We start from the raw sequence: 23,461 nt of genomic DNA on the forward strand, positions 1-23,461 counted from the left end.
AGGGACAAAGGGGCAGAGCCACAGAGAGCACTGCTGAGCTTGCCCCCCAAGGCACATCACTGCAACCCGAACCATGCGGGGGAAGGCCTGGGCTAGACCCCACACTGCAACACTGCTCCCCCCTCCTTGGCCCACCCGATGGGACCGTGTATGAGTCCCCAGACCTACTCTTGAGCTGGTGACAAGAGGTAGCCAAGGGGCCAACTGCCTTGCCCCAGAGGCTCCAGAGGCCGTGCAGTCAGGGTGTGGGGTGGGGAGGGGACCTTGCTCCCGGAGGGAGTCCCGAGAGCAGCATCCCTTGTGAACCCAGCCCCACCCCACACCCCCACAGGCCCACCGTCCACGCCCCAGCACGCAAAATCAAATGAGTTTATTCAGAAAAGGCCCCGGCTCAGACTGAGAAAATGAGCCCCACTCCCCCCAGACCCTTAAGGGCCAATTTACAAAGACGGGGGCAGGGCACAGAGGGGGAGGGAGGCCGGAAAGAGGTCGAAGTGCGGGGACCCGCAGCCCTTGGCCTCCCTGAGGGCGGGGCCTGTTCTTCCAGTGGCTGCAGTGACCACAGGGAGAGGCCAGCACTGCCGGGTGCTGGGGACAGCTGGCATGGTGGCTCCCAGATGGCCGCAGGGCAGGGCCAAGAGGCCCACGGGCTCTTTTCTCTTAGGGCTTTCGGGGTTCAGGAGAAGGCCCCGCTTCCGTCGCCTCAGCCCTCTCATCCGCTGTGGGTCCTGCAGTCTCCGGGCTCCTGGGGGCACCCTGCTCCTGACCCGCTGGGCCTTCTGCCTCCTCCTTTATCCCATTCTCACCCTCTCGGGCCTCCGGGTGCCCTGACAGGGCAGGGGGAGAGGCGGGGGCTGGCGTTTGGGCCTCACCGCCAGCCGCCACCTCAGTTTCGTCTCTGGCACCCTGGTCCACCTTCCTTCGCTTCCTCACCTCGTCGGTCACCTTGGCCCCTGGGGGCTGGGGACAGGGCTTCTCGGGCTCCCCTGGGTCGGGGCTGCCCATTTCCTGGGTCCCTGCCCTGAGACTGCCCTGACTGAGGGCACAGCCCTCCAGGTTCTGGGCGATCTTCTCCACCTCCGAGGCGCCTTGGGGGGCCGGCTCCCCTAGGGCCCGCTCACGCTGGTTCACCTCCAACTTCCTCTTCTTGCTCTCCTTAGGACTTGAGGGCTCCAGCCCCTCCTCCCCGCAGCCCCTGGCTTCATCTCCCTGGTCCCTCTCCAGAGGCCCCGCCTCCTGGGGCTCCGCGCTGGCCTCCTGGGGCTCCGCGCTGGCCTCCTGGGGCTCCGCGCTGGCCTCCTGGGGCTCCGCGCTCACTGGCTGGGAACCCTGGGCCACACTGTCCCCCTCCTCCTCCCTCTCTGGCTCACAGGTCCGCCCCTGGGCGCCAGCCGCAAGGAGGGGATCCCCACGGCTCTCCTTGCCCTCGGCCAGTCTGGGGCCCACCGGTAGGGGTGGACAGGGCGGAGAGTGCGGCCTGAACCTCTTCAGCTTGTCGTGGGGCCCCCAGACGAACTTGTAGCGGGGTTTGAAGTGCTCCCAGGCGTAGTGCAGCAGCTCGCGGCGCTGGCGCCGACTGCGCACAGTGAACACGAAGTAGTCCAGCGCGCTCTGCCGCACGCCCGGCAGCTCCCCGTGCACCAGCGTCTCCTCCAGGAAGAAGCGGGCCAGCGGCGCCTGGTAGTGCTCCAGGCCCAGCTCGCCCAGCGACTTGAGGATGCGCGTGATGCGGAGGTTGTTGTGGCTGTGCCTGGGGGGAGCGTGAGCAGAGCGGAGCGCTAGCAGGGCTGCGCACGAGGGTAGGTGGTCCCAGCCAAGGCCTGCTCTTCTCCTCCCACCGTGCTCCACCCCGCCCCTCCAGGAGCCTGGTGTCTCCACCAGCAGACACACTCCGGTCCACATGTCCAGACTCTGTCCCCACCTGCTCACCCCCCTGGGCCTCGCCCCAGTCCCTGAGAAAACACCCCATGGACCAGGACCATGTAGGCATGGGACTGTGAGGCATCCTCTACAGCGGTGAGTGTCCCCTGGTCCCATGGAACCCCCCCAGCATGGGGGTCCAGCATGGGGGCCTCAGTCATCCACATGCAAAGGGGGCTGTGCCATCAGCAGATTCACTCCCTGCACGTCCTCCCCGCCCAGTGCTTCTCAACGGGGACACGGGGGTTGTGCCTGCCACTGACCAGGTGCGAGGCTCAGGGACGCTGAGAGGCAGGTCAGCCCTGCTGGCAACCTGACTCACGCCCATGCGGGCAGGAGGGACACAGCCAAGAAGCCAAACTGCCTCTGTGGCTTTCTCTAGGTTCCCACGCCCTACCAGGTGGACCACCCCCTCCTGTGAGCAAGGAGGAGGGTGCTCAAAGCCCTGGTCACTTGTCCAAGTGCCCTCCTCCCTGGAAATGCCTCTACACCTGCCTGAAACCTAGCATAGCCCCATGTTCCTCAACCGGAGACCCCTGTACTGCTGGGGTGGGGCACAGGGCAGGTGGCAGCAGGGGGCGGCGGAGGGGGGTGTGCAGGGCAGGGGGCAGGAGGGCAGGTGGGGGCAGGAGGGGGGAGGGCACAGGGCAGCGGGCAGTAAGGGTGGCCTCACCGGTCCAGGTTCTGGAAGCGCTTCTGGTAGTTATCAGCCCGGCACACCTTGCCCGTGTTCTGGTCCTGGAGCTCGATCCCATAGAACCCCAGCATGAGCTCGTAGGCCTTGACAAACCGCTCCCTGATGTCCTTGGAGCTTTTAAACTCCTGGAAAACACCCCCAAGGAGAGCAGAGAGCTGGGTGGCATCGCTGGCGTGGACCTCAGGCTGGCCGATGCCTCTCTTGGGCCCTGATCCATCCAGGGGCCTAGGCCCAGACTTCTAGGGTAAAGTGACGGGGAGGAGCCGGGGATGCGCTCACCCGCTCTCTTTACTCTGAGCTGCTACACGGTCTCTCTGGGGCCTGAGGTGTCTGCTTTAGCCCTGAGAGGAACTCCTCCAGCTGCTGGGGAGCTCAGGGGCCTCCTGGGCTGGGCCGGAGGCAGGAAACACCACCATCTTCTCCGCAGACCTGCTTTACCTCCTTCGGGCCCTCGGCTCCCCGAGCCCCTCTCAACTCTCGAGGAGTGTCCCACTCCAGCCCAAACAGGGGTGACAAAAGCCAAGCCCCTGCCCTGGACTCCCCAACTTGAGGCAAACTACCGCAGAAAGTCGGATTTCTCTAGAAGTGTAAAGAGCACCAGGGGACGGAGGCAAAGGCCACTTTGGAGGGAAGATAATTACACTGAGGGCTCTTCCGGCTCCTGTACTCCCCGTGGTGCAAACACTTGTGGCCAGATGTGACCCCCTCCCCAGGCAGGGGCGGCCTCTTAGCCTCCAGCACTCACCTCGATCTCCCGGAGCGTGAGGGGCTCGGCGCACCTGTTCACTCCTTGCTCCCGCAAAGGAAACAGCCTTTGGGAGAAGAGACAGCAGCCCATGAGTGGCAGACATGGGCTCCCAGCCACTCGGGCACTCGCTGGCTGGGGGGCCTGGGGCAGCTCACCATCCTCTCTGGGCTCACTGCTCAACTCTAGGAGGGGCAGTCTGGACAAACACTGCCACAGGCTCTCGCGAATCAATAAAGCCACGGGGTGAGGGCCCGAGAGCTCCAGGGAGGTGTCATGGACAGGACACCAGGACGGGTGCGCAGAGCCTATGGGAGTCTCGGGGTGCGTGTCCAGCAGCAAGGCTGATCTGTCACCATCCACCCAGGGCAGCCCCGCTTTCCCTTTTTTTTTTTTTTTGGTGAGGAGGATTAGCTCTGAGCTAACATCTGTTGCCAATCCTCCTCTTTTTGCTGAGAAAGATTGGCCCTGGGCTAACATCTGTGCCCATCTTCCTCTACTTTTTCTTTTTTTGTGAGGAAGATCAGCCCTGAGCTAACATCCATGCTAATCCTCCTCTTTTTGCTGAGGAAGACCGGCTCTGAGCTAACATCTATTGCTGATTCTCCTCCTTTTTTTCCCCCAAAGCCCCAGAAGATAGTTGTATGTCATAGTTGCACATCCTTCTAGTTGCTGTATGTGGGACGCGGCCTCAGCATGGCCGGAGAAGCAGTGCGTTGGTGCGCGCCCGGGATCCGAACCCGGGCCACCAATAGTAGAGCGCACGCACTTAACCGCTAAGCCACGGGGCCGGCTCCCATCTTCCTCTACTTTATATGGGACACCGCCACAGCACGGCTCGATGAGCGGTGCGTAGATCCATGCGGGGGATCTGAACCTGCGAACCCCGGGCTGCCAAAGCGGAGCGCGCAAACTCAACCACTGCGCCAAAGGGCCAGCCCCTGAGCTTTTCCTTTCACTCTGAGGTTCTTTCTCTCCCGTCATGAATGCTGTAGAATCGCTGCCCACGACGCCCTGTGCCCAGGAGAGGCCCCTGCGTGCCGTCCTCACAGGCACCCTGTCTTTGTGGGGCAATGTCACGGGTCTCCGAGGCAGCGTGCAGGTGCGGGTCACCACAAGCTGCCATCAGAACCCTGCCACCGCACGTGTCAGAGGGGCTCCCGGTGCAGGCAGAGTCTTCCCTCAGCCGCTGCTGGCCCTGCAGCGCCCTGCGGCGAGCGCAAGTGCGCCTTCCAGAAAGGACGCGTGTGCCCACTCAGTAAGCACCAGGGTGCTTCGGAAAGAGGCCAGGGTCCTGCCTAGGGGCGAGGGTCCCCTTCATCTGCACCCCCAGCTCCTCCCCCAGAGCCCCTCCCCCATCCCTCCCACTCACCACTGGATGTAGGAGTGATTGTTCTCCAGGAGGTCATAGTCGTTCTCCCAGTTTTGAAGAATGTCCTTAATGCGACAGCCTAGCAGCCCCAGGGGAAGGGGACGACAAGTCATCTTGGAGCTGCTGAGAGTGCCAACCCTACTCCCCCTCCCCTCCTTTCTGCAGGACCCTTGGACTTGGCAGCTCCAAGCTGTGCACACCTCATGTGATTTTAACCCCCCAACTTAGACCCTCGGCCCCTTTGCGATCTGGAAACCGGGCCCCCACTGCTGACCGAGGGCACACCAGAGTAGGAAGACCACGCTGGGTGTGCTGGGCAAGAGGGCCCAGGAGGCCCCTCAGGAGAAGGACAAGTGGTCCCAGTCCAGAAGGGGGGCCTCACTGTCCCCCCAAACCACAGCCTATTAGCTGGAACTCTGTCCTCAAAGAGAACGTCCAGACGAACCCCACCCCGTAGCGTGGTCTCCCGCAAAGTGGCTGCAGGAGGGCCCTTCTGCAAAGGGCCAGGTGAACGTTTGAGGCTGTGTGACCACATGGCCTCTGCTATAGTTACGCTGCGCTATAGCGGGAAAGCAACCACAGACAATGCATAAATGAATGGGCATGTGGGGTTCCAATGAAACTTCACCTATGGACACTGAAATGTGAATTTCATACAGTTTTAACATGTCACAAAATATTATTCTACCTTAAATTTTTCCTAACCATTTAGAAAGCATGTCCCAGTGGACCAGCCAGGCAGATGGGAGAGGGATTCCCACTCAGGACGGGGCTGCCAGCAGACGAAGGGGACGCACCGTTAGGCTTGAATGGGATATCGTTTTGGTAGAACTTCAGGTTTGGTGTGTCGCCGTTGCCGTCTCTTTCCACCAGATCCTGAAGGGCCAGAGAAAGGTGCCGGCTGGACTCACTGGAGACAGGCTGCCTCCGAGGGCCCCTTAGAGTAGAGCATTCCTGGGGGGTCTCCCAAACCCCCACATACTGTGGGCGAGGACCCCAAGCCCCAGCCTGCACCCTTTACCCCAGGAGAGGACCGGCCTCTGTCACCACAGTGGGTCGCCGCCGGGAGGGCCCCTTCATCTGCACTCACGGGTGCAGAGGGGCTGAGGACAAGGAGATGGCTGCGATGGGCTCGCGGGGCCGGCCTCCCCTGGAGGCACCACCAGCTGGCGCTGTGACTGCATTTTAAGGGCAAGGGTGCCCGTCACCCGGGATTAGGGGAGGAGCAGTAGGCCCAGGTGGGGTTTCGGGCAGGACACAGGACATACTGTCCAGCCGGCCTCATCCCTGCTGGGCTGCGGAGGCATGAGGGTGCATGGGCGGCTACCTACCGGGTAGTGGTGCCGGTACCTCCGCGTGTCCTGCATGGCTCGCCAGTTTCGGGACCCCACCATCCTGGACTGGGAAGAGAAGAGGCAGAATGAGACCCCATGGGAGACCCTCCCCACTCCTTCAGGCATGCCAGCAAGCAGGACTCACCTCCAGTGAGCCCCCATCCTGGTGAGGGCAGCAAGCACTTGGGGTAGCGGTCAGCTAAACCAGAGGGGGCTGGAGCAGCTGCAGCGAGGCCTGCCCCTGCTCGGCCCCTGCCGCTCGCTCCAGCCCTTAGGACCCCCAGGCCAACGTGCAAGTTCTTGGAGTGCAGCCCCTCAAGCTCCAGCTTCATTTCCTCCTGTGTCTGCGGGCTACCCCTACTCAGGCCGCAGCCCGTTAGGTCCCCCCAGGAACCCCCGCCTTCCCCAGTGCTTCCTCCTTGCGCTGTGCTCTAAGTTGTCACCAGGCTTTGTCCCCCAAGGGCAGTGGCCTCGCCACCTACAGTCCCAGGAGGGGCCTCAAATGCCTGTCACAGGGTCCAAAGAAGGAACAAATGACCGAGGCCCAGGGAGCCAATCCCATCCCCACCCAAACCTTCTCACTAACCAGACCCCATGTCTCCTGGCCTCCAGCCCCGTTGGGGGTGGGGGTGGGGGAAGGCTTCTCCATCCCAGATGGCTCCTTCCATCTGGATGCCAGAGGCTCCGTGCTGCCCCTCAACCCCTGCAGCCCCCATCCCTGCAGACCAAGCACCCTGGGGTCCCAGGAAGGATGGGAGGTAACTGGTGACCAGCACGCTGGGTAAATGCAGCCTGACCTACCTTATTACAAGAGTGGGGGGGCATGGCTGGGCTGAGCCCAGCTTGGGGTCTGACTGAGGCTGGGGGAGGAGGAGGGGCTTGGGCAGATATAGCCCCTGGGCGTGAGAGGAGGGGACACCTAATCCCGGGGAAACACCTGGGTTCCAGGATCCTGGAAGGAGCAAAGGAGCATTGGAAGGGAGTTAGGAACCAGGCCCACCACTGCCTCCCCTGGGTCCGACTGTGTCCCCACCCCACAAGATGCTCTCAATGGTTCAGAGCTCCAGCTGGGGTCTGGAGTTGCCTCTCTGACGGATTTCTAAACCAGGACCAGTGGGTGAGGTTCTCTTCTACCAGCCAAGGGCCAGCAAAAGAAATGGAAACTCAGCAGAAGCTGGCCCCACCTCTCCATCAGTTTCTCTTTCTCCTCCCTGGGGCCAGCCGGGCACTTCCCGGGGTCATCAAGAGGATGGGGCCTGACTGGACACGAGCCATGCACACAGCTCAGAGCAGGGCCAGCCCTACATATGACACAGCCCAGGACAAAGCCCTAAAGAGCTGCACCAGGACCCAGTGTGGGGCAGCCGGGGAGCGCCACGGGGGTTCTTGGGAGGGGGGAGGGGACTGGGACTTTGTAGGGGGACAGAAGCTGTAGTACGAAGGAGACAGGGAAGACTGGGCATCTGACAGGGCAGTCCAGGCGCCAGAGCACTGCTGAGGAGCGTGGCCTGTGAAACTAGAGAGGACAGTGTCCTCTCACCTAATCTGGGCCACACCTGGTGGGCATCCGCCTCGGGGACAGAGCCAGATTCCTGCCCTATGACTCCGGGCCCGTGACCCTGACCACTGCCTGGCCTGCCTCCCCAAGGAACTTGTGCCCGCCCCAAACACTGTGGGTGTGCTGCGGCAGCTGGCCCTCCAGGCAGACCCAGAAGCCCCTGCGGGTCCTCTTGCTGACCACCCAGAGATAAACCTGACAACCAGAGCTCTCATCTGCCACAAGGAGAACCCATCCCAGAGGCCATAGGGGCTGGAATCCAAGACTCTCTGGATGCAGTGCAGAGACACCTTCATCCAATAGCGACTGGACACAGGGCGACAGCTCTCATCCGGGCCCTCGTAACACCTGGAACCCCAGCTGGGACAACAGCACCCACGGACGGAATGCGACGCCCAGTGAGTGCCGGCAAGAAACCACTGGTAATGATAAGTAACCAGTGGCAACAGAAGTAACCAGTGGTAACAAGGAACTGGTGGTAATGGCAAGTAACCAGTGGTGATGACGGGGAACCTGCCCTATCACAGTAGTGACAAGAATAACCGGTGGTGGTAGCCACAAGTGACCAGTGGGCACAGCTGGCTGCCCACTCAGGCCAGTCACATCAATGTAGGCCCCAAGGCCACCTCCAGGATGGCGGAAGGTCGGCCCCAGACTGCGTGGGTGGGTGCTGCACCCAGTGAGGAACAGCCAGGGTGGGACATATTGGGGGCTCATGGGCCTGAGTGTGGGGGTCTTGGCCAGTGGTGAGAGGGTGAGGTGCTCCCTGAGTGGCACCAGGGTGGCAGCAGGGAGCGCCAGGAGGCTGAGAGGCTGGCGGAAGCAGCGGAGGTGCCGGCTAGAGGGCTGGGATCTATTTAGAGGACAGAGTCAAGGCCTGGAGGTGGGATGTGACACAGAGAGGGAAGTCAAGGATGTGCCCAGGGCATCCCCTAGAAGAAGTGTCATCAGCGTCATCAGCCCTAGGGATACGGGTCTGAGGGCAGCCCTGGACCTCCTTGCAAGGCCCCTTGGCTGGGCCAGAGCTGGGGGCACAGGTCAGGGCAGACCTCAGGATGTCCGGGGGATCATGAGGGGCGCACGAGGAGGACGAGGGTCAGGAAGACGGCCACAGCTAGAGAGGGAGAGCCAGGCCCCCAGCCGGGTCTCTGAGAGGTGCCTCCGCCCCGGGCGGACGGCTTTCCCCGGAGCAGTGGCCCGGCACCTGACCCCTGGGCAGGGCCTCGCCTCCCATTCCAGGGCGGCCGGGCCGGCCTCCCCAGAGGCGCGGGACGGGGCATCTGGGCGGGGCGCGGGGGGCGCGCGAGGGGCTGCACCTGGAGCGCGCGGGGCGGTGCCTCCTCCTCGTCCTCCGCGTCCGCGTCCCCGAGGCCGCCGGCCTCGTCATCCTCGTCGCCCCCGGCGCTCGGGCTCTCGCCGTCCTCCTCTTCGTCCTCCTCCCAGGTCGAGTCGCAGTCCAGGTCCTCCATGCTCGGGCGGCGGCGGAGACTGAGCTCGGGCGGAAGCGAAAGTGAAAGGAGGAAGGGCGGGGGCGGGACGGGGGGCGGGACGGGGAAGCACCGCCCAGCGACCAAGGGCTGCTGACGCCGTCGGCGCGGACGATGCCCACGCTTAGGTGTCCCGGTAGGTGTCTGGGAAGGTGTCCTCCCCAGAAAAATGTAGCCAGAAGGATGCCCCCCCCAGGATGCCTTCTGGAGGATGTTCCTAGAGGACCCCTGTCCCCCTGCGAACTGCCCAGGATATCCCTTCCCCCAGAACGTGGCCCCTGGAGGATACCTCCCCAGTGATACCAGCCCTGGAGGGTGACCTCAGGGAGGATATCTCTCTGAAGAATGCCCCCCTGGAGTTTGTCCACAGAGGATGACTGCCTCCAGGAGAACCCCTCCCACAGCACCCCCTCCCCAGGACATCCCCCTCAGAGGGTTTCCCCTAAGGCCCTCCCCTCCAAGAAGGCCCCTCCTTGGAGGACGCCCACCCCCTAGAGAATCACCCCCCAGCATGCCCTCCTAAAGGAAGCCTCCCCTGGTGGATTCTCTCCCCAGAGGATGCTGACCTCCTGGAAACCGAACCCACCCCCCGGAGAATATCCCTTCCCCCTGAGAATGTCCCTCCTAGAGAGTGGCCCCCCCAGAAGGTCCTTGGAGGATGCCCACAGGAGGATATCCCCCCACAAGGATGCCCCCCTAGGAGGATACTGCCTGCAAGTTGTCCCTCCCAGATGAATGTCCCCCAGAAGGCGACCCCCCAGGATGTTCCCCCCAGGATATCTCCCTTGGGAGCCACCCCCAGGATGCCCACCAGGTGTCAGCTGGAGCTGTGTTCTCATCATATGGAGCAATGTGCTTCCAGTCTCTCTCAGACTGTTGGCAGAATCCATCTTCTTCGGGCAGTAGGACAGAGATCCCTGTGTCCCCTTCATAGGTGGTTCACAGCTGGGCAGTTTGCTTCTTTAAGGCCAGCAGGAGAGTCCCCCCAGTGTGCTGAGAATGCTATAACGCACGTCCTCGTGGGCCTGACCTGTATCCTCTTTGCCGCATTCTGTCGGTTACCAGACACAGGTACTGCCTGCACTTAGCGAGGGCACCACACAAAGGCCGGCACACCAGGAGGCGGAAATGCCTGGCGGTCACCCTTGGGCCATTCGACACAGGCTGCTCCAGTTAAGCGCCCCCTTAGGGGCCTCTCTGGGGGCTGGTGGTGGCTGCCTTCTTTAGGTACATTGGCAGATTTCAGACAGCTGAAGACCGCCTTCAGGTGCAAATTTCCCAGCGGCTGTGGGTCCCTTAACCTCTGCCTTTGACACTGCTGGGGGGCCACAGGAGCTCCAGCAAAGTTGGTGACCCACCCCTCAAAATGGGAGAAAACTGGGAGTGGCCACCCCAGGTAAAATTCTTCTTCTGTAGATACTATACTACTTTGTTGTTTTTAAAAAATTTAGCTAAAAGTCAAGTCTGGCTTTTAGATTTGGCAGTGAGGATGGCTCCTGGGAGAGCTGCCTGTGGGGTAACAGGGGTCAGAAGGTGAAGTCCAGGCCCAGCCCCCAAGGGACGCTGACCTCTCCCAGCCCTGCAAGCCAGCTGACAGGCCTCAGGTTGCCTGTGCCTGGGGACGGTGACACTTCTTAAGCTGTGTACCTTGAACTTGAACCTTTGATTTTGGCTGTGGGCACAGCTGAAGGCCTTTCTCGGTGCTGGCCCTGAGTCCTTGCTGGCTCGGTGACCTTCATCAACTCTCCGGGCACAGTCTCACCTGTCTGGAACCTGTGTACACGCTATCTCACTTTCTAAAAGGATGGTGGTGACCCCCCCAAAGGTATGGTGCTCTGGGCATTTCTGCAAATTGTCCTCTATCAATGGCCATGGTGGGCTTCCTGGGGAGTGGCTAAGCCAGCAGCTACCGCCCACTGTGGACTGCCGCCACGGGCCTGACCTTCTCGTAGCCGATTTGCAGCTGGCCTTGGAGACCCTGGCTATGACATCTGGGTAGAACGGGGGGCCTCTAAGAGAGGCGTTGATGGGTGCTGGGGCGTCATACAGGGTTTGGCTGCTCTGAGAACACTTGGGTGGGCCGGCTCTGCCCCACCTCTGCCCCAGAAAAGAGAGACAAGACTGCTGTGGAGGAGGAGGTTGCTTCATCATCCCCGCCCGGCCGTGCTCAGGGCCCACAGCCCTCGCTGCTGCCTGCTGCCAGGGCCAGGACTGCAGGCCACTTCCCCAAGAGAGTGGTTCTTCAAACATCGCCCAACGCCCGCTTTACAAGTCATAGCCACGCCCTTGTGCGTCTCTAGGTGCTTCTGTGCGCAGTGCGCGTAGAGCTCATCTCAGAGGGGTGTTCATCTGGGAAGCCCAGCTTCTGCTGCGGGAACAAGCTGGAACTCAGGGCTCCGTGCCACAGGGCAGTGTTTCTTCCCCTCTGCCGTCTGGGGACGCCACTGTGGGCTCAGTGTCCAGACGGCTGGCTGTGAGGCTGGGCAAGGGGCTAAAAGTGGTGCACCTGCCACAATGCCCCCCTGGAAGTCACACCCCCAGGCACTCACAGGGGGCACTCCTCCTGCACCAGCAGTAGGTGGTCTGCCTGGAGGTGGTGCTGCCTCATCCCCACTTGACCAGCCAAGCAGGGAGCCCCACTGCACCCAATGCTGATCAATATGTATTAACACTACTTGGGAGCCACGGGCCCTCGGGATCACCCATGAGGGGCCCAGGCTGGGCCAGAGCAGAGAGAGCTGAGCCCACACCCACCTGAGGCCCACCCCATTCCCACCTGCCGGCCATGCAGGAAAGGTCTTTGGCAGCTGCAGGGAAGGTGCTCGGGTCCCAGGTGTCCTTGGCACAGAGAGCCTCTGCGGAGGCTTCTTGGCTTCGGTCAGCAGTGCTTGTTAACAAGTGAGGTCTTACTCAAGAGTGAACTGCAGGACCAACCTCATCGTGTGCTTTCGTTCTGCGGCTCTGTCTTCACTTTCAGAGACGGTTTCCATTGGTGCCCTCCGTGTTACATGGTGGGGTACATAAGACCCTCGTGTCACAGAGCGGACCCCTGGGCCGGGAGAGCTTACATGCCGCACAGGCCTGTGAATTTGACCTGCACAGACCAGGAGCTGGACCTACCCACAGGGAAGCCAAGATCCTGTGAGCTGGTCCAGGCTGAGGGACCAGGAGGGCCGTGGGCGTCTGTCCACCCAGCAGGGCTGCTCGGTCAGCCTCGCTGGCAGGTGCGAGAACACGCGGAGCAGGGCCAGAATGGGACACCCAAGGCGGGGGGCACCTGCCCACCTGCCTTGATGGATTTGCCCTGTGGGCCCCTTGATTCTCCTAGAAGTGCAGTAAAATGTAAAATGATTGAAATGAGGCAGGTTTGATTTATTAATTAGGCTTTTCCAGCATGTTCTGAGGTCCCTGAAGATGCTGTTTCAGAAGGGGATTTACCACTGAGTCTGGTGAAGACCCCCCCCCCCCGCCCCTGTTCTGCTTCTTCCTGGCGCCACGTGCCACCCCAGTGCTGTCTGTCCCACCTCCCTGGCCACTTCTGAGCTGAGGGCCAGGCTTCTCTCAGGCATCACGACTCCAGCGACAGGACCTGGCACAGAGTGGGCATTGAGGGACAGCTGCTGGACACGCTGGTGGTGAGAGGGAGGCCAAGGGGGCGGGCGAGTGTTCTCTCCCCAGTCTGTTCTAGAACCCACTATAATACAGACCTCCGCTCCCTCTTCCCTCTCAGACACACACACAACACACGTTGCCTGCTCTGTGGCAAGGAGAGGTGACAGGGAATCTCGTACGTCTGGGTGTTCGGGGTGAGTGTGGTGTCTGCTGTGCTCAGACAGCGGCAGACCCCAGGGATGCCATCTCAGAATGGAGAGGAAATGGTTCCCGGCCTGGCCTCATGGGCTCGGGTGAGTTCTGACCTCCTGCTCCCGGATGGTAGCAAGGCTCCGTCCGCCGGGTGGATGGCAGTTGTCTCCTCGTGGTTTGTCAAGATGAAGAGCAGGGGCGCGGTGGCTGGCCAGAAGGGAGAGCGCCTCCTTTTCGGGTCACATGGAATGGCCGGACCCTCAGTTGCAGAGAACAAGCAGCCTGCAGACTCACGGCACACGGGGCCGTCCAGCCAGAAGGAGGCACCAGCTCTGCCCTTCGCTCTCCTAACATTTTGCATTTGAAGGGCTTGTCACACTCAACAAAGTAACCTCTCCAGGCTTGTTACTATTTTGTACATACATTGTATCAAGTGAATGTTAATAAGTCATCTAAGTGTAAGCCTCAGTTACAAATCTTGGAAAAATACCAACTTGCTGTCGTAGGAAAAGGTAAGTCATTTTGGTATCAAAATCACACGACTCCAGGTTGCTTTTTGTGCTTTAATTTTCCACAAACGGAAGTGTATTTAGTCACCCCAGAGCCACGGCCTTGGCAGCCCCACAGCCGGCTTTCCCCTCACTCGCTCATTTGGTCTGTTTGCAAGCTAATCGGTAATACAAAAATAACCGCTACAAATTCTCTGTATCTAGCATATAAAAACTGAGCAAAAAGTACCTCCGTAGTCATATCCTTAAAACAAAACATCTCAGAAAAAATACAACACAGGTTTAACTTCTGCAGTATTTTCTTCCTAAAAAACACTAATAAAATAGGCTTCTTAAAAATTAAATAGTGAAATACCAACCAAATTATATACATCATTACAGTACAAGTGAACGAGGCACAACATCCAGTCTTCTGCTTCTCAGGTGGCGAGGGAGGGGCCGCGGCGTGGGCACGGGGGCCTCTCTCCTGAGGTGGCAGTCACTGTAGAAAGAGTGGCGGACGGATGGACGAATGGATGCACAGGAAGAGCCAGTCGCCCGGGAAGGCCAGCGCTCCTCAGAGGACGGAGGGGGACGGTGCTCTACTGCCTGCCATGCCGGGTCTCCTACCCGCCCCCAGCGCCTCAGCAGAGGTGGAGCTGATCCACGTCCCAGGAAGCCACGTGTGGACGTCCAGAGAAGACGGAGCCCGACTCCCCACTCACCGCTCTCGACACCTGAGAGAGCGGGGCCATCCTGGTCTCGTGGATCCATCAGAGGCCAGATGGTCTGAGAGGGCAGTGCGGGGCCTCCGGCGTCTGACCAGCCGCCTGCCTGGTGAGCACGGCTCCTGCCTGTCCGCCGGCCCGTCCGCCCTCCTCCGCGCCCGGGGAGCGTCTACGTTCGGCGCCGCTTGGCGGAGCTGGGGCTGGAGGGGTTGCTGTTGGCGGTCAGGACTTTGTCAGCGACCCGGCTGCGCTTCCGCTTGTCCGCCCCTTCTCTGGACCCCAAGTCTGAGGAGTTCTTGTCTTTGTCTTTGCTGGATTTTTCTGTGGCTTTCCCCAAGCTTCCTGAAGATGAAAAAACTGGGAGACAAAATCATTTGGCTGAAAATAGAATTTACAGAATTTTATTTCATCTTCCTGTTGAGTTAAAAAACTCTGCATCTACACACGTGACACTCTGACCCAAAAGGCTTCTCCAGAGCTGGGGATGCCCGCGTGGCCTGAAGAGTGCCTGGTCCTCCTGAGGATGTGCCTACCACGCGGGCCTCGGGGAGCACACGCTCAGCTGCAGGACCCTGCCACGGCCATCCACGCACGCCCATCCTACAAGGCGGAGCGAGGCTTGGGCCCTGTGCGTCTTTGCTATTCGGGATTTGTCCTGTTCCAAGACGACAGACACACGTGTGACTCCAGTCGGGCCCCCTGCACTGCACACCGTCCACCTGACTGGACACCAGTGCCCGAGGTTGCCCTGTGGTTTCTTCACGGTACTGGCCACGTGCAAGACCTCCACGCACGCCGAGGCTCCCGCCTGAGCAGACGGAAGCTGCCTTCACAACTGCTGAACCAGGCAGAGCGGCAATGGCTACAAGTGGACTTGAAATACAGGCTGGGGACATGCGGCTGCGCCCTGCAGGGAGGCCTTGCAGGGGGTGGGGTGCCGTGTCCCGGGCCTCAGGGGAGAGGTGGGGCGTGCTCCACACTTACCGTCGTCGGCCCCGTTATGGGGGTCCACATCCTCCTTCATCTCCTCTTTCATTTCCTCTTCAATGATCACTTTTCCTGTGGGGGACACAGCTGGTGGTTACCGAAAGCCAACCTGGGGGTGGCTCAGGCTGGGGCTGCTCCTGACTTGGGAGGTGTATGGACCTCGCTGCTGCCAGGCCGCTTTTAAAGATGCTGACTGTTCTTGAACAAAGTCCTCCCTGATCCCAGGAGGCTCCCCAGGCCTCCCCAATCCAGGTGGACGGAGCATCACGTCAGCGACCCTCGCTTCTCCCTGAGGTCATGACCTTCACCCTGACACCATGTCCCATCTTCTCTAATTCCCAAATCTGACCCCACCTGAGTCTCACCTTCTCGGACTTCTTGAATGATCTCTTCTGGAAGGACGAAGTTCCTCTCTGGATTCGGGAATGGAAGAATCTCAGACTCGTGCTGACGGCAAATAGGGCGTTTTATTTTTTTTTAAGAAACGAAGAAAATGTGATTTTAGCAAGTCACTAAAAACGTGTAAGAGCCAATTCAGGAGCAGCCAGCGAACGCTCACAGCTGTCTTAGAGGGCTGCAGTGGGTGGGCGCCGAGCAGGTGAAGACTCTTTGTTCTTTCTGCTCGTGGGGTCTCCCGGGCTGGGCTTTTCACAGACTCAGAGGAAGCAAACACTGCAGTGCAAGCAGTTTTGGGGGACCGGCAGGAGTCCCCTGAGATGAGGCTGGGGCAGCTGTCACAGGGCCAGGCTCCCCACTGATGGCTCCCTCACCCCAAGAGTGCGATCAGAGGGTGGTGACAGCCCTGAGGGAAGGCCACGGTGCCTCCGGTGCCCATCCACGTGGCAGGAGCTAGGCTGCTGGCAAGGAAAGCCACCTCCACAGAAACCAGGTAAGGAAGGCAAAGTGGAGCAAGGCACCCTGAATGCTTATGCGGTTCCACCCGTCCTGCAGGTCACACATACCAGGAGGGACAGGGACCCCGGAAACACAGACTCCTGGATGAAGGGAAAGCTGAGCTGGCTGACCAACATTTGCGAGCCCCTCTGGCTCCTGGGCCCACGGGTCACCTTGTAGGTGGGGTCCAGGGACTCATATTTACAAGGCCCTGGATGACTTGGCATCAGCCCTATAGTGGTGATGAGGTCTAAGGAGATGACAGGCCCGAGGCCTTGCCCAGTCCTCAATGAGCGGCACCCTGAAGCTCCGTGAGTGTCACGTGGGCCCCATGCTGGGCATCACAGCTACAGGCTCCTCTGAGCGAGTGTCTGCAGCTCAGAGCTGTCTGTCTGTCTCCCATGTGACAGGGGCTCCCCCAGGACAGGGACCCTGCTGCACTCATCTGTGTCCAGCATCCATCCAGCCCCCACCAGCCTGGAGTCAGGGCGCGGAGGGTGCCTGGGGACCCAGTGACCCCACGTGACAGGCATGGAATTCACAAGAGCGAGGCCGCTCCGGGAGGACTTCCTTTAGTTTAGCAGCTTGTCCTCGACGCAGCAACAGCAGCTCGAGTTTCCAGGGCACTTGCTGCAGGCCGGGCGGTCAGTCCCAGGTCACAGCTGTCATCTTTATCCCCTTTCTATGCTATGACAAGGAGACGCAAACAACTCGCCCAAGGCCAACAGAAAGAAGTGGTACAGCAGGATCTGGACGCAAGAGCGGGGCAAGCGTTCTCCGCCTCAGCAACGCGCACCCAGGTCTCAGCCGGGAGGGCAGGTGCAGCCCCGAGTCCAGGGGGAGACAGAGCCTTCCCTAACCATGGCACAGGTTCCCACCTCTCTGGTCCCGAAACCCCCTCTCACCCCACTCTCCAGGTGCTCTGGCCTCTCTAAGCTCCTTGACCCACCAACTCCTGCTGCCACGGGGCCTTGACACCTGCCGTTCCTCTGCCAGAACAACCACCTGTCTCTTCCAGCCATCCTGGTTACCCAGGTAACTTGCTCACCTGCCCACACAGCTGGCTGGGGGTTCCATGAGACCTCCCTGCCTGCCTGGTGCTCACTGTTGTTCCTCTTAATGTGACTTACATCTGGTCACCTTCCTGCCTGGAGCCTCTGGGCTGTCCCATAAGACTGACAGTGGCCTAAGGGGCCCCCACAGGCCTCAGCTCCCTAGTTACCTCCTTAGAGAGACCTTCACTAACCACCCAATTTGAGACAGTTCTGCATGGGTAACCAGCTATTAGGTTTCTGTATTTTGTAAAACTACTTTGAGCTATCTTGTTAATGTGCTCCCCCAGGGGACGTCCACAGGACATGAGGACAGGGGCCCAGCACATCCTCGAGGAGGAGACATGGAGGGGGAACTCTGCCGCCAGATCCGTCTGGGGAAGGCGGGGCTCTGGCCTTGGAAGGCCTGGGGAGGGAAGGGTCAGCTCACCAGGGCCTGCATGTCATACATGGTGCTCAGGTGGTCCCAGATGACCTTGGACGGGACCTGCCGACCGATGTTCTGGCTGAACTTGTCCCGGATACAGATCATGTGGAAGTGCCGGTTCACACCTACAGGAGGAAGGGGTCAGCTTGTGGGGGGGGGGGGAGCACAGCAGGTAAGAGAGGAGGAGTAGGTGGGGGGAGGGGCAGAGGTCAGTGAGGTGTAGGAGGTGGTGGGGGTGTAGGAGGGTGCAGAGATGGGGGTAGGAGGAGGGAGGGGTAAAGGGGGGCAGGGGTGGGGCACAGGAGGAGTGGGTTTAGGAGAGGGTGGGGGTGCAGGAGGGGTGGCCAGGTGGGTGGGTGTAGGAGTGGGGAGGGGTGGGTGTAGGAGGAGACGGGGTGAGTGGGTGCAGATGGGGCAGGGATGGGTGATGGAAGGGGCAGGGGTGGGTGGGTGCAGGAGGGACAGGGTGGGTGTAGGAGGGACAGGGGTGAGTGGGTGCAGACAGGGCAGGGTTCGCGCAGGGGACAGGCACGGGGGTGCAGGAGGGGCAGGGTCCGCGGGAGGGGGACAGGGGTGGAGGGTGCAGGTGGGGCAGGGGTGGGTGCAGGAGGGGCAGGGTCCGCGGGTGGGGGACAGGGGTGGAAGGTGCAGGTGGGGCAGGGGTGGGTGCAGGAGGGGCAGGGTCCGCGGGGGGGACGGGGGTGGGTGTGCAGCAGGCCCCGCCCCGCCCGCGCCCCGGCCGTTGCCCGCCCGCCCGCCCCGCCCCCACGCGGGTCCGCGGCGCCCCGCTCACCGACAGGCTTGTGGCCCAGCATGGCGTGGAAGAGGCACACCTCCACCTCGGGGCTCCACACCACCGTCTCCTCGGCCGGGCTGGTGGCTGCCTCGCCCGGCCCCTTGTCGCCCGCCGCGCCGCCGCCGCCCACCTCGGCCTCCCCCATGGCCCGGCCGCCCAGCGACGAGCCCCCGGCGGGAGCGGGCGCGGCCACGGCTCCGCGCAGGCGCACTCGTGGGGCGGGCGCGCTCTCGGCGGGCTCGCGCTCGGGCTCGCGCGCGGCGTAGGCGCAGGCGCAGCTGAGGGCTGGCTCGCCGCGCCCCCTGGCGGCCCGGCCCCGCGGCGCAGCGCCGGCAGAACGGGCGGATCGCGGAAACGGAGCGCGTTTGGGGCGGGGGACCGAAGCCTGTAAATGAGGGCGTGGCGGCGGCTGCACAGTTCTGGGTACGCCGCCCTAAGCTGAGCGCTTCGAAGGCGGGATTGCAAATCACACCTCCGTGGAGCGTTAAGAGAAGAAGAACGAGCAACTGACAATTCCGCGGGCGTGGGCTCCCAGGGCTTCCATTGCCCTGGCCGACAGGGGCCCCGCCGCCGTGACGCGGTCCTCGGGGGTGACCCGCAGGGGGGCCTCGCGGGTTAACGAGGACGGTGGGGGCGGGGCCTGGGCGGGAGCCGGCAGGGTCTGGGGCGGGGCCTGAGGCAGTCTGGTGACGCGCTCAAAGCAGCACCCAATCGAGGCCGCCGGCTCCGCCCCCTCCCCACCAGGCCCCGCCCCTCCCGCCAGGACCCGCCCACGCTGTGTCCGCCCAGGACCCGGGGGCAGAGCGCTCTTCCCTGCCGCCGGGTGTAGACTCCGGTCGGGCTTCCGGGTCCCCTTCCGGCTCTGCGGGGGCTGGCTGTGTGGGCCGGGCCAGGCGCTGCGCCTCGTTAGGCCGCACTTTCCTCCTCGGGGCAGGGGGACCACACGGCGCACCCCCAGGGGTTCTGACCGGCTGGCTGCCCTGCCCGCCGTCTGCCGGGCGCCCCGGGCCCGGCCAGCCCCGGACACGCGCTCGGGTTTCCTGGTACACAGCTGGAGCCACACTGGTGCGCGCTGCCCCTTAGCAGGTGCTGGCTCTGGTCAGCTTCACCCCCTGGGACGGCCTCAGAGCGGGGCCAGCTGGCTTCCCATCTGTGAAGGGGGCTGTCCCCACAATGCCACGGGGGGGGGGGGGGGACGGGTGGCCTAGAGAGGGGTCCGCAGTGACCCAGGCTCCCCAGCAGTCATGTGGACCTGAGATGTGGCTGGACGTTCTGTGATTCTGGCCTGTGTTCCTCTCCTCTGCCCTGACCCACAAGTGGCCCTTGTCTCAGCAGGTTGCTGCAAGGCTGGAATGAAGCACAGCTCGAAGCCACTGAACACAGGCTCTCTCACGCACTACAGTACTCAACAGATGGTGGCCCTCGGCATAATAAATCTCCTTACTGTTCCCTGGACACTGTGGGGTCCCTGCTCCCCGACCAGGTTTGCTCTCTGCTCATCCCCACCCCATCCCAGCCGTCTTCAGTCTGGAGAGCCTGGTCCTCCAGGAAGGTGCCGCTGAGCCCGGCAGGGCAGCTTTGGCCCCTCTCTGTGCCTCTCTCAGGGCCCTCGGCCTCTTCTGCCCTGCTGGGAGTGGCCTGTGCCCGTTTCCTTTCCTCACTGTGCTGGAGGCTCAGGAGGCCGGGCTGCGTCTTGGTCCTCGCTGTCCTGTGTGTCAGAACCGTGTTGGGCCAGCTGCTGTGGTCCGCGGATGCCTGGTTCCTTTTGCTATAGGCAGATCCTGGAGTGTGTATCTGGGGATCAGACTTGACGCAGACAGGTTGGATGATTTGCGTAAAAGGAAACCACCTTCTCCATGTCTTTCTTACTTCAAGCCCCCCAGGAGCTGCCTCCTTTCTTTGCTTCCCCAGTGCATGCAGAACAAACTCGGCCTGTGGGTTCCATGCTCAGAGTCAGGATGGAGCTGAACGCTGTGCTCACCTGCCAGGACTTTGCCTAATACCGTTCGTCCTTGTTTTTACACATATGTGAGCACAGCTGGAGCCAGACGTAGGCAGGATTAAGGAATCTGGAACCAGAGAGGAGGCTGGGCTTCCAGATGGGCATTCCGGATCACCACTGTGACTGTGCTGTCAGCCTCTTGGTTTTGGTGAATCGGACAATAGGCTTCAGAGCGATACCCAACCCTTGACTGTGTTGGTGATCCTGCATGGGTGACTGGGCCATCCAGGGAGTTCTTTAGGATGAGTGGTTTCAAAATAAGATGGGGAAAAACGGTTAAAAAGTGAAATGCAGCTGAATAGAGAGATGATGTGTGTGGGCACATCGTGTGTGTCCATCTGGAGGATCAAGAGGCTCTAGGCTGAAGGAAGCCCCTTTAGCTGATGAACAGAGAGCTGCTGAGGACAACTCCTCCGCTATGAGCGGTTTCTTCCCACCCTGATTCTGAAGGCAGGTGTGGGTGTTATGCAGGGATGAAGGCATGGCTGCCTAGGAAGGGGGCGGTCGCCGGGGAGTGGTCGGCAATGGTCTCTTGAGCACCTCCTGCTGCCTGGCACGGGGGATGGAGAGGGCGTGGACATGGTGCCTCTCCTCACAGCCTATCGTCTGGGGATCAGACTCACACGGAGTAGGAAGGTGGGGATCTTATCGTGCAGGACGAGCTGAGAGAAGAGGAGGACCTTCCCTGGGGACGAGGACAGCTCCTGGGGCGGCAGAGCTCCAGAGAGAGGCCATGGGTGTGGTGGGAGGCTGACTCTGAGCCCCGTGCTCCCCGTCTCAGCACACAAAGTGAGTGTGGCTTGGGCACACAGAGCATCCCCACTCTGGGACCTCAAAGGCCTGGGCACTTGCTGGCAGCGGCCGGCTAGGACCCAGGGCTTCCCCTGGACGTTCTGGGCCATCTAGACCTGCAGGGACCTTGTAAAAAAGACGTTGTTTCCTCTTCATCTGACATTGGGGACACAGGGCCAGATGTAACCTGCACCGAGCAAGTAGAGTAACGTGACGAGTGTCATGCCAAACTCCCTCTGCCCCGCACTGAGTGCCAGGTCCTGGGTGGGTGGCAGACCTGGTGGCTCCCCTGCCCTGCACGTGTAAAGAGAGGGAGGGGCTGGATGGGTGCCCCCTGTGCGGCTATGGACTGGCCGAGAGAGAAAGCGCCCGGGGAGGCTTGTGGAGAGAGGTGAAGTGACGTTAGGGACATGGAGGGGGGAGGGGTGTCTGTGTGCGTGTGCGCATGTGTGTGGTGAGGAGGAAGGCTCAGGGAAGTAAGCCCTGGGAGAGACAAGTAAGAATCGATGGATACAGAGCAAAAAAGCTTTGAAAAGAAATCTGTCATCTATCTATCTATATCTACTTGTCTGTCTGTCTCTCTGTCCATCCGTCCATCCGTCCACCCCTCCGTCCATCCCTCCATCCATCCGTCCTAGAAGGTAGGACACACATAACTGTGGCCCTGGGGTGGGCAGCTGGGGCAGGGGTGCCAGGAGACCTTTCCTGTGTCTTTTGTATGCTGGGTTTTAGAACCACATGAATGAGTTACCTATTCAAAGAATTAAATGAAACAATCTGACGTGCGATATGTTATTTGCAATCGTTATAAACAATAAATCTAATTATTTTTATGAGGTATAATTGACATAACATTCTGTTAGTTCCATGTGTGTAGCATAATGATTCGATATTTGTATATATTGTGAAATTATCTATTTATTGAGAAAAGATGGCATATTCCTTGTCCATAGAAGAAGTCAGCAAAGAATGAGGCAGGTGCCGGGGTGAGGAGACCTGGGACAGTGGGACCCCCGGTGGTCCCACGTCCACACGGAGACCCAGGCTCGGTGGGAACCTGCTCTGTGAATTTCCTCTCATCATGAATTTCCCCCCATGGCCCCTCTCTGAGGGAGATGCCACGGAGACTCCTGGGGTGAGGAACCTTGCCATGGTCCCACGATCAAGGGCAGGGCCAGGAACTGACCTCCAGACCCACGCCTCCAGGACCCACCTCCCTCCCCGGCCTGCCCGGCCTGAGCTGCTCTGGTTCCCCTGGATCCTCACCTGGGCTCCCCCTGGCAACCCACCCTCCAGACCCTGGGGCCACAGATGCCTCTCTCCCCCTGTGCCCCCTCTCTCCTGCCCAGACTTCAACTCTCAGGTCCAAGGTTGCCACCCGGTGGGGCTCTACCACCCCAGACAAGAGGGTCCTGTTTGGTCCATCATGGTCCTACTGCTCATCGAGTGTTTGGGGCACCCCGTCACCTGCCTGTCATCACAAATCACTGGTGACAGCTCGTTTGGTGTCCACCTTCCTTGCCAGGCTATCAGTTGGCACCAGGGTCAGGGCTGCTCTGGCTTTGCACCACCGGCCCCACCTCCCAGGCAAGGCCTGGCACACAGCAGGTAGACAATAACCATTTGTTGATGAACTGACTGACTGACTGACCTGGGCACTCCCTTGATCACTGTGACTGAATGAACTCCCCCACCTGTGTTACCCAAATTTCCTTCAAGAGATGCACTTGGCCTCCCAAGTACCTTGATCCCAGGAATAGGGGGTTTGGACCTTAGGTGAGAAACACCTAGGCCCTGGAAAGGGACCTCTCTCACAGTCAACAAACAAACAAGCCTTCTGGTTTATACATCAGTCTTGTATGAGTTTGGCCAGGGTGACTCATTCCCCAGACCAGCTCTGGGTTCTGACCAAGGGGGTTGCTGATGTCATCTCTCGAAGGTGGTAACCACCACTAACCAGAGGGCACCTGTCCCCCACCTCCGAGGGGACACCTGGTTCTTGGTCACAACAGCTGGGTCCAGTGGAAGGAGTGCTTGAAAGGCTTTGATCAAACATGCCCTGTGTGTTCACATGCCCTTGTGTCCACACACCCTGTGTCCACATGCCCTTGGTCACACCGTCCTCCTCTCTGGCTGAGTCTCTGGGAGGGAAGTGGAATTCCACCGCAGCATGGCTGGTCCTGCCCTGAGGGCTGTTCCTCCCTGGTGCATACGCCAGTGCTCCCGCTGGGGAGCCTGGAGGAGCACGCGGACGTGGAGGAAAGAGCTCACCCACGTCCATCTGCTCGACCACGGACCATCCTCGGGCCTCAGACGCCCGGACACTGAGGACAGCTAAGTTATCTATGTCCCCGGGCTGGGGTCCTCACAGGAGAGGT

At 61.0% G+C, this 23,461-nt stretch overlaps 2 protein-coding genes across 3 annotated transcripts; both read right to left on the reverse strand.

Moving 5' to 3' along the window:
* Nucleotides 1-351: 351 nt before the first annotated feature.
* On the reverse strand, nucleotides 352-9,125 carry OGFR (opioid growth factor receptor). 2 transcript variants are annotated; one of them, XM_087445006.1, is made up of 7 exons: nucleotides 8,943-9,125; nucleotides 6,066-6,134; nucleotides 5,532-5,610; nucleotides 4,735-4,813; nucleotides 3,363-3,429; nucleotides 2,594-2,742; nucleotides 352-1,750 (listed from the first exon to the last, which is right to left on the reverse strand). In XM_087445006.1, the coding sequence occupies exons 1-7, from the start codon at nucleotides 9,093-9,095 to the stop codon at nucleotides 661-663; spliced, it is 1,686 nt and encodes a 561-aa protein (XP_087301132.1). In that variant the 5' UTR covers nucleotides 9,096-9,125; the 3' UTR covers nucleotides 352-660. The 2 variants fall into 2 exon arrangements, with proteins under 2 accessions (XP_087301132.1, XP_087301133.1); XM_087445007.1 differs by having other exon boundaries at nucleotides 6,066-6,129; nucleotides 8,943-9,095.
* A 4,341-nt stretch (nucleotides 9,126-13,466) lies between these two features.
* Nucleotides 13,467-18,463, reverse strand: MRGBP (MRG domain binding protein). Its single transcript, XM_087445008.1, has 5 exons — nucleotides 18,287-18,463; nucleotides 17,497-17,618; nucleotides 15,486-15,567; nucleotides 15,118-15,192; nucleotides 13,467-14,490 (listed from the first exon to the last, which is right to left on the reverse strand). Exons 1-5 carry the CDS (start codon nucleotides 18,432-18,434, stop codon nucleotides 14,303-14,305), a joined length of 615 nt encoding a protein of 204 aa, XP_087301134.1. The 5' UTR covers nucleotides 18,435-18,463; the 3' UTR covers nucleotides 13,467-14,302.
* Nucleotides 18,464-23,461: the final 4,998 nt, after the last annotated feature.

The sequence above is a fragment of the Ceratotherium simum genome, chromosome 21 (assembly GCF_057802395.1).
Source record: "Ceratotherium simum simum isolate JZ-2026a chromosome 21, ASM5780239v1, whole genome shotgun sequence".
Taxonomy (NCBI): domain Eukaryota; kingdom Metazoa; phylum Chordata; class Mammalia; order Perissodactyla; family Rhinocerotidae; genus Ceratotherium; species Ceratotherium simum.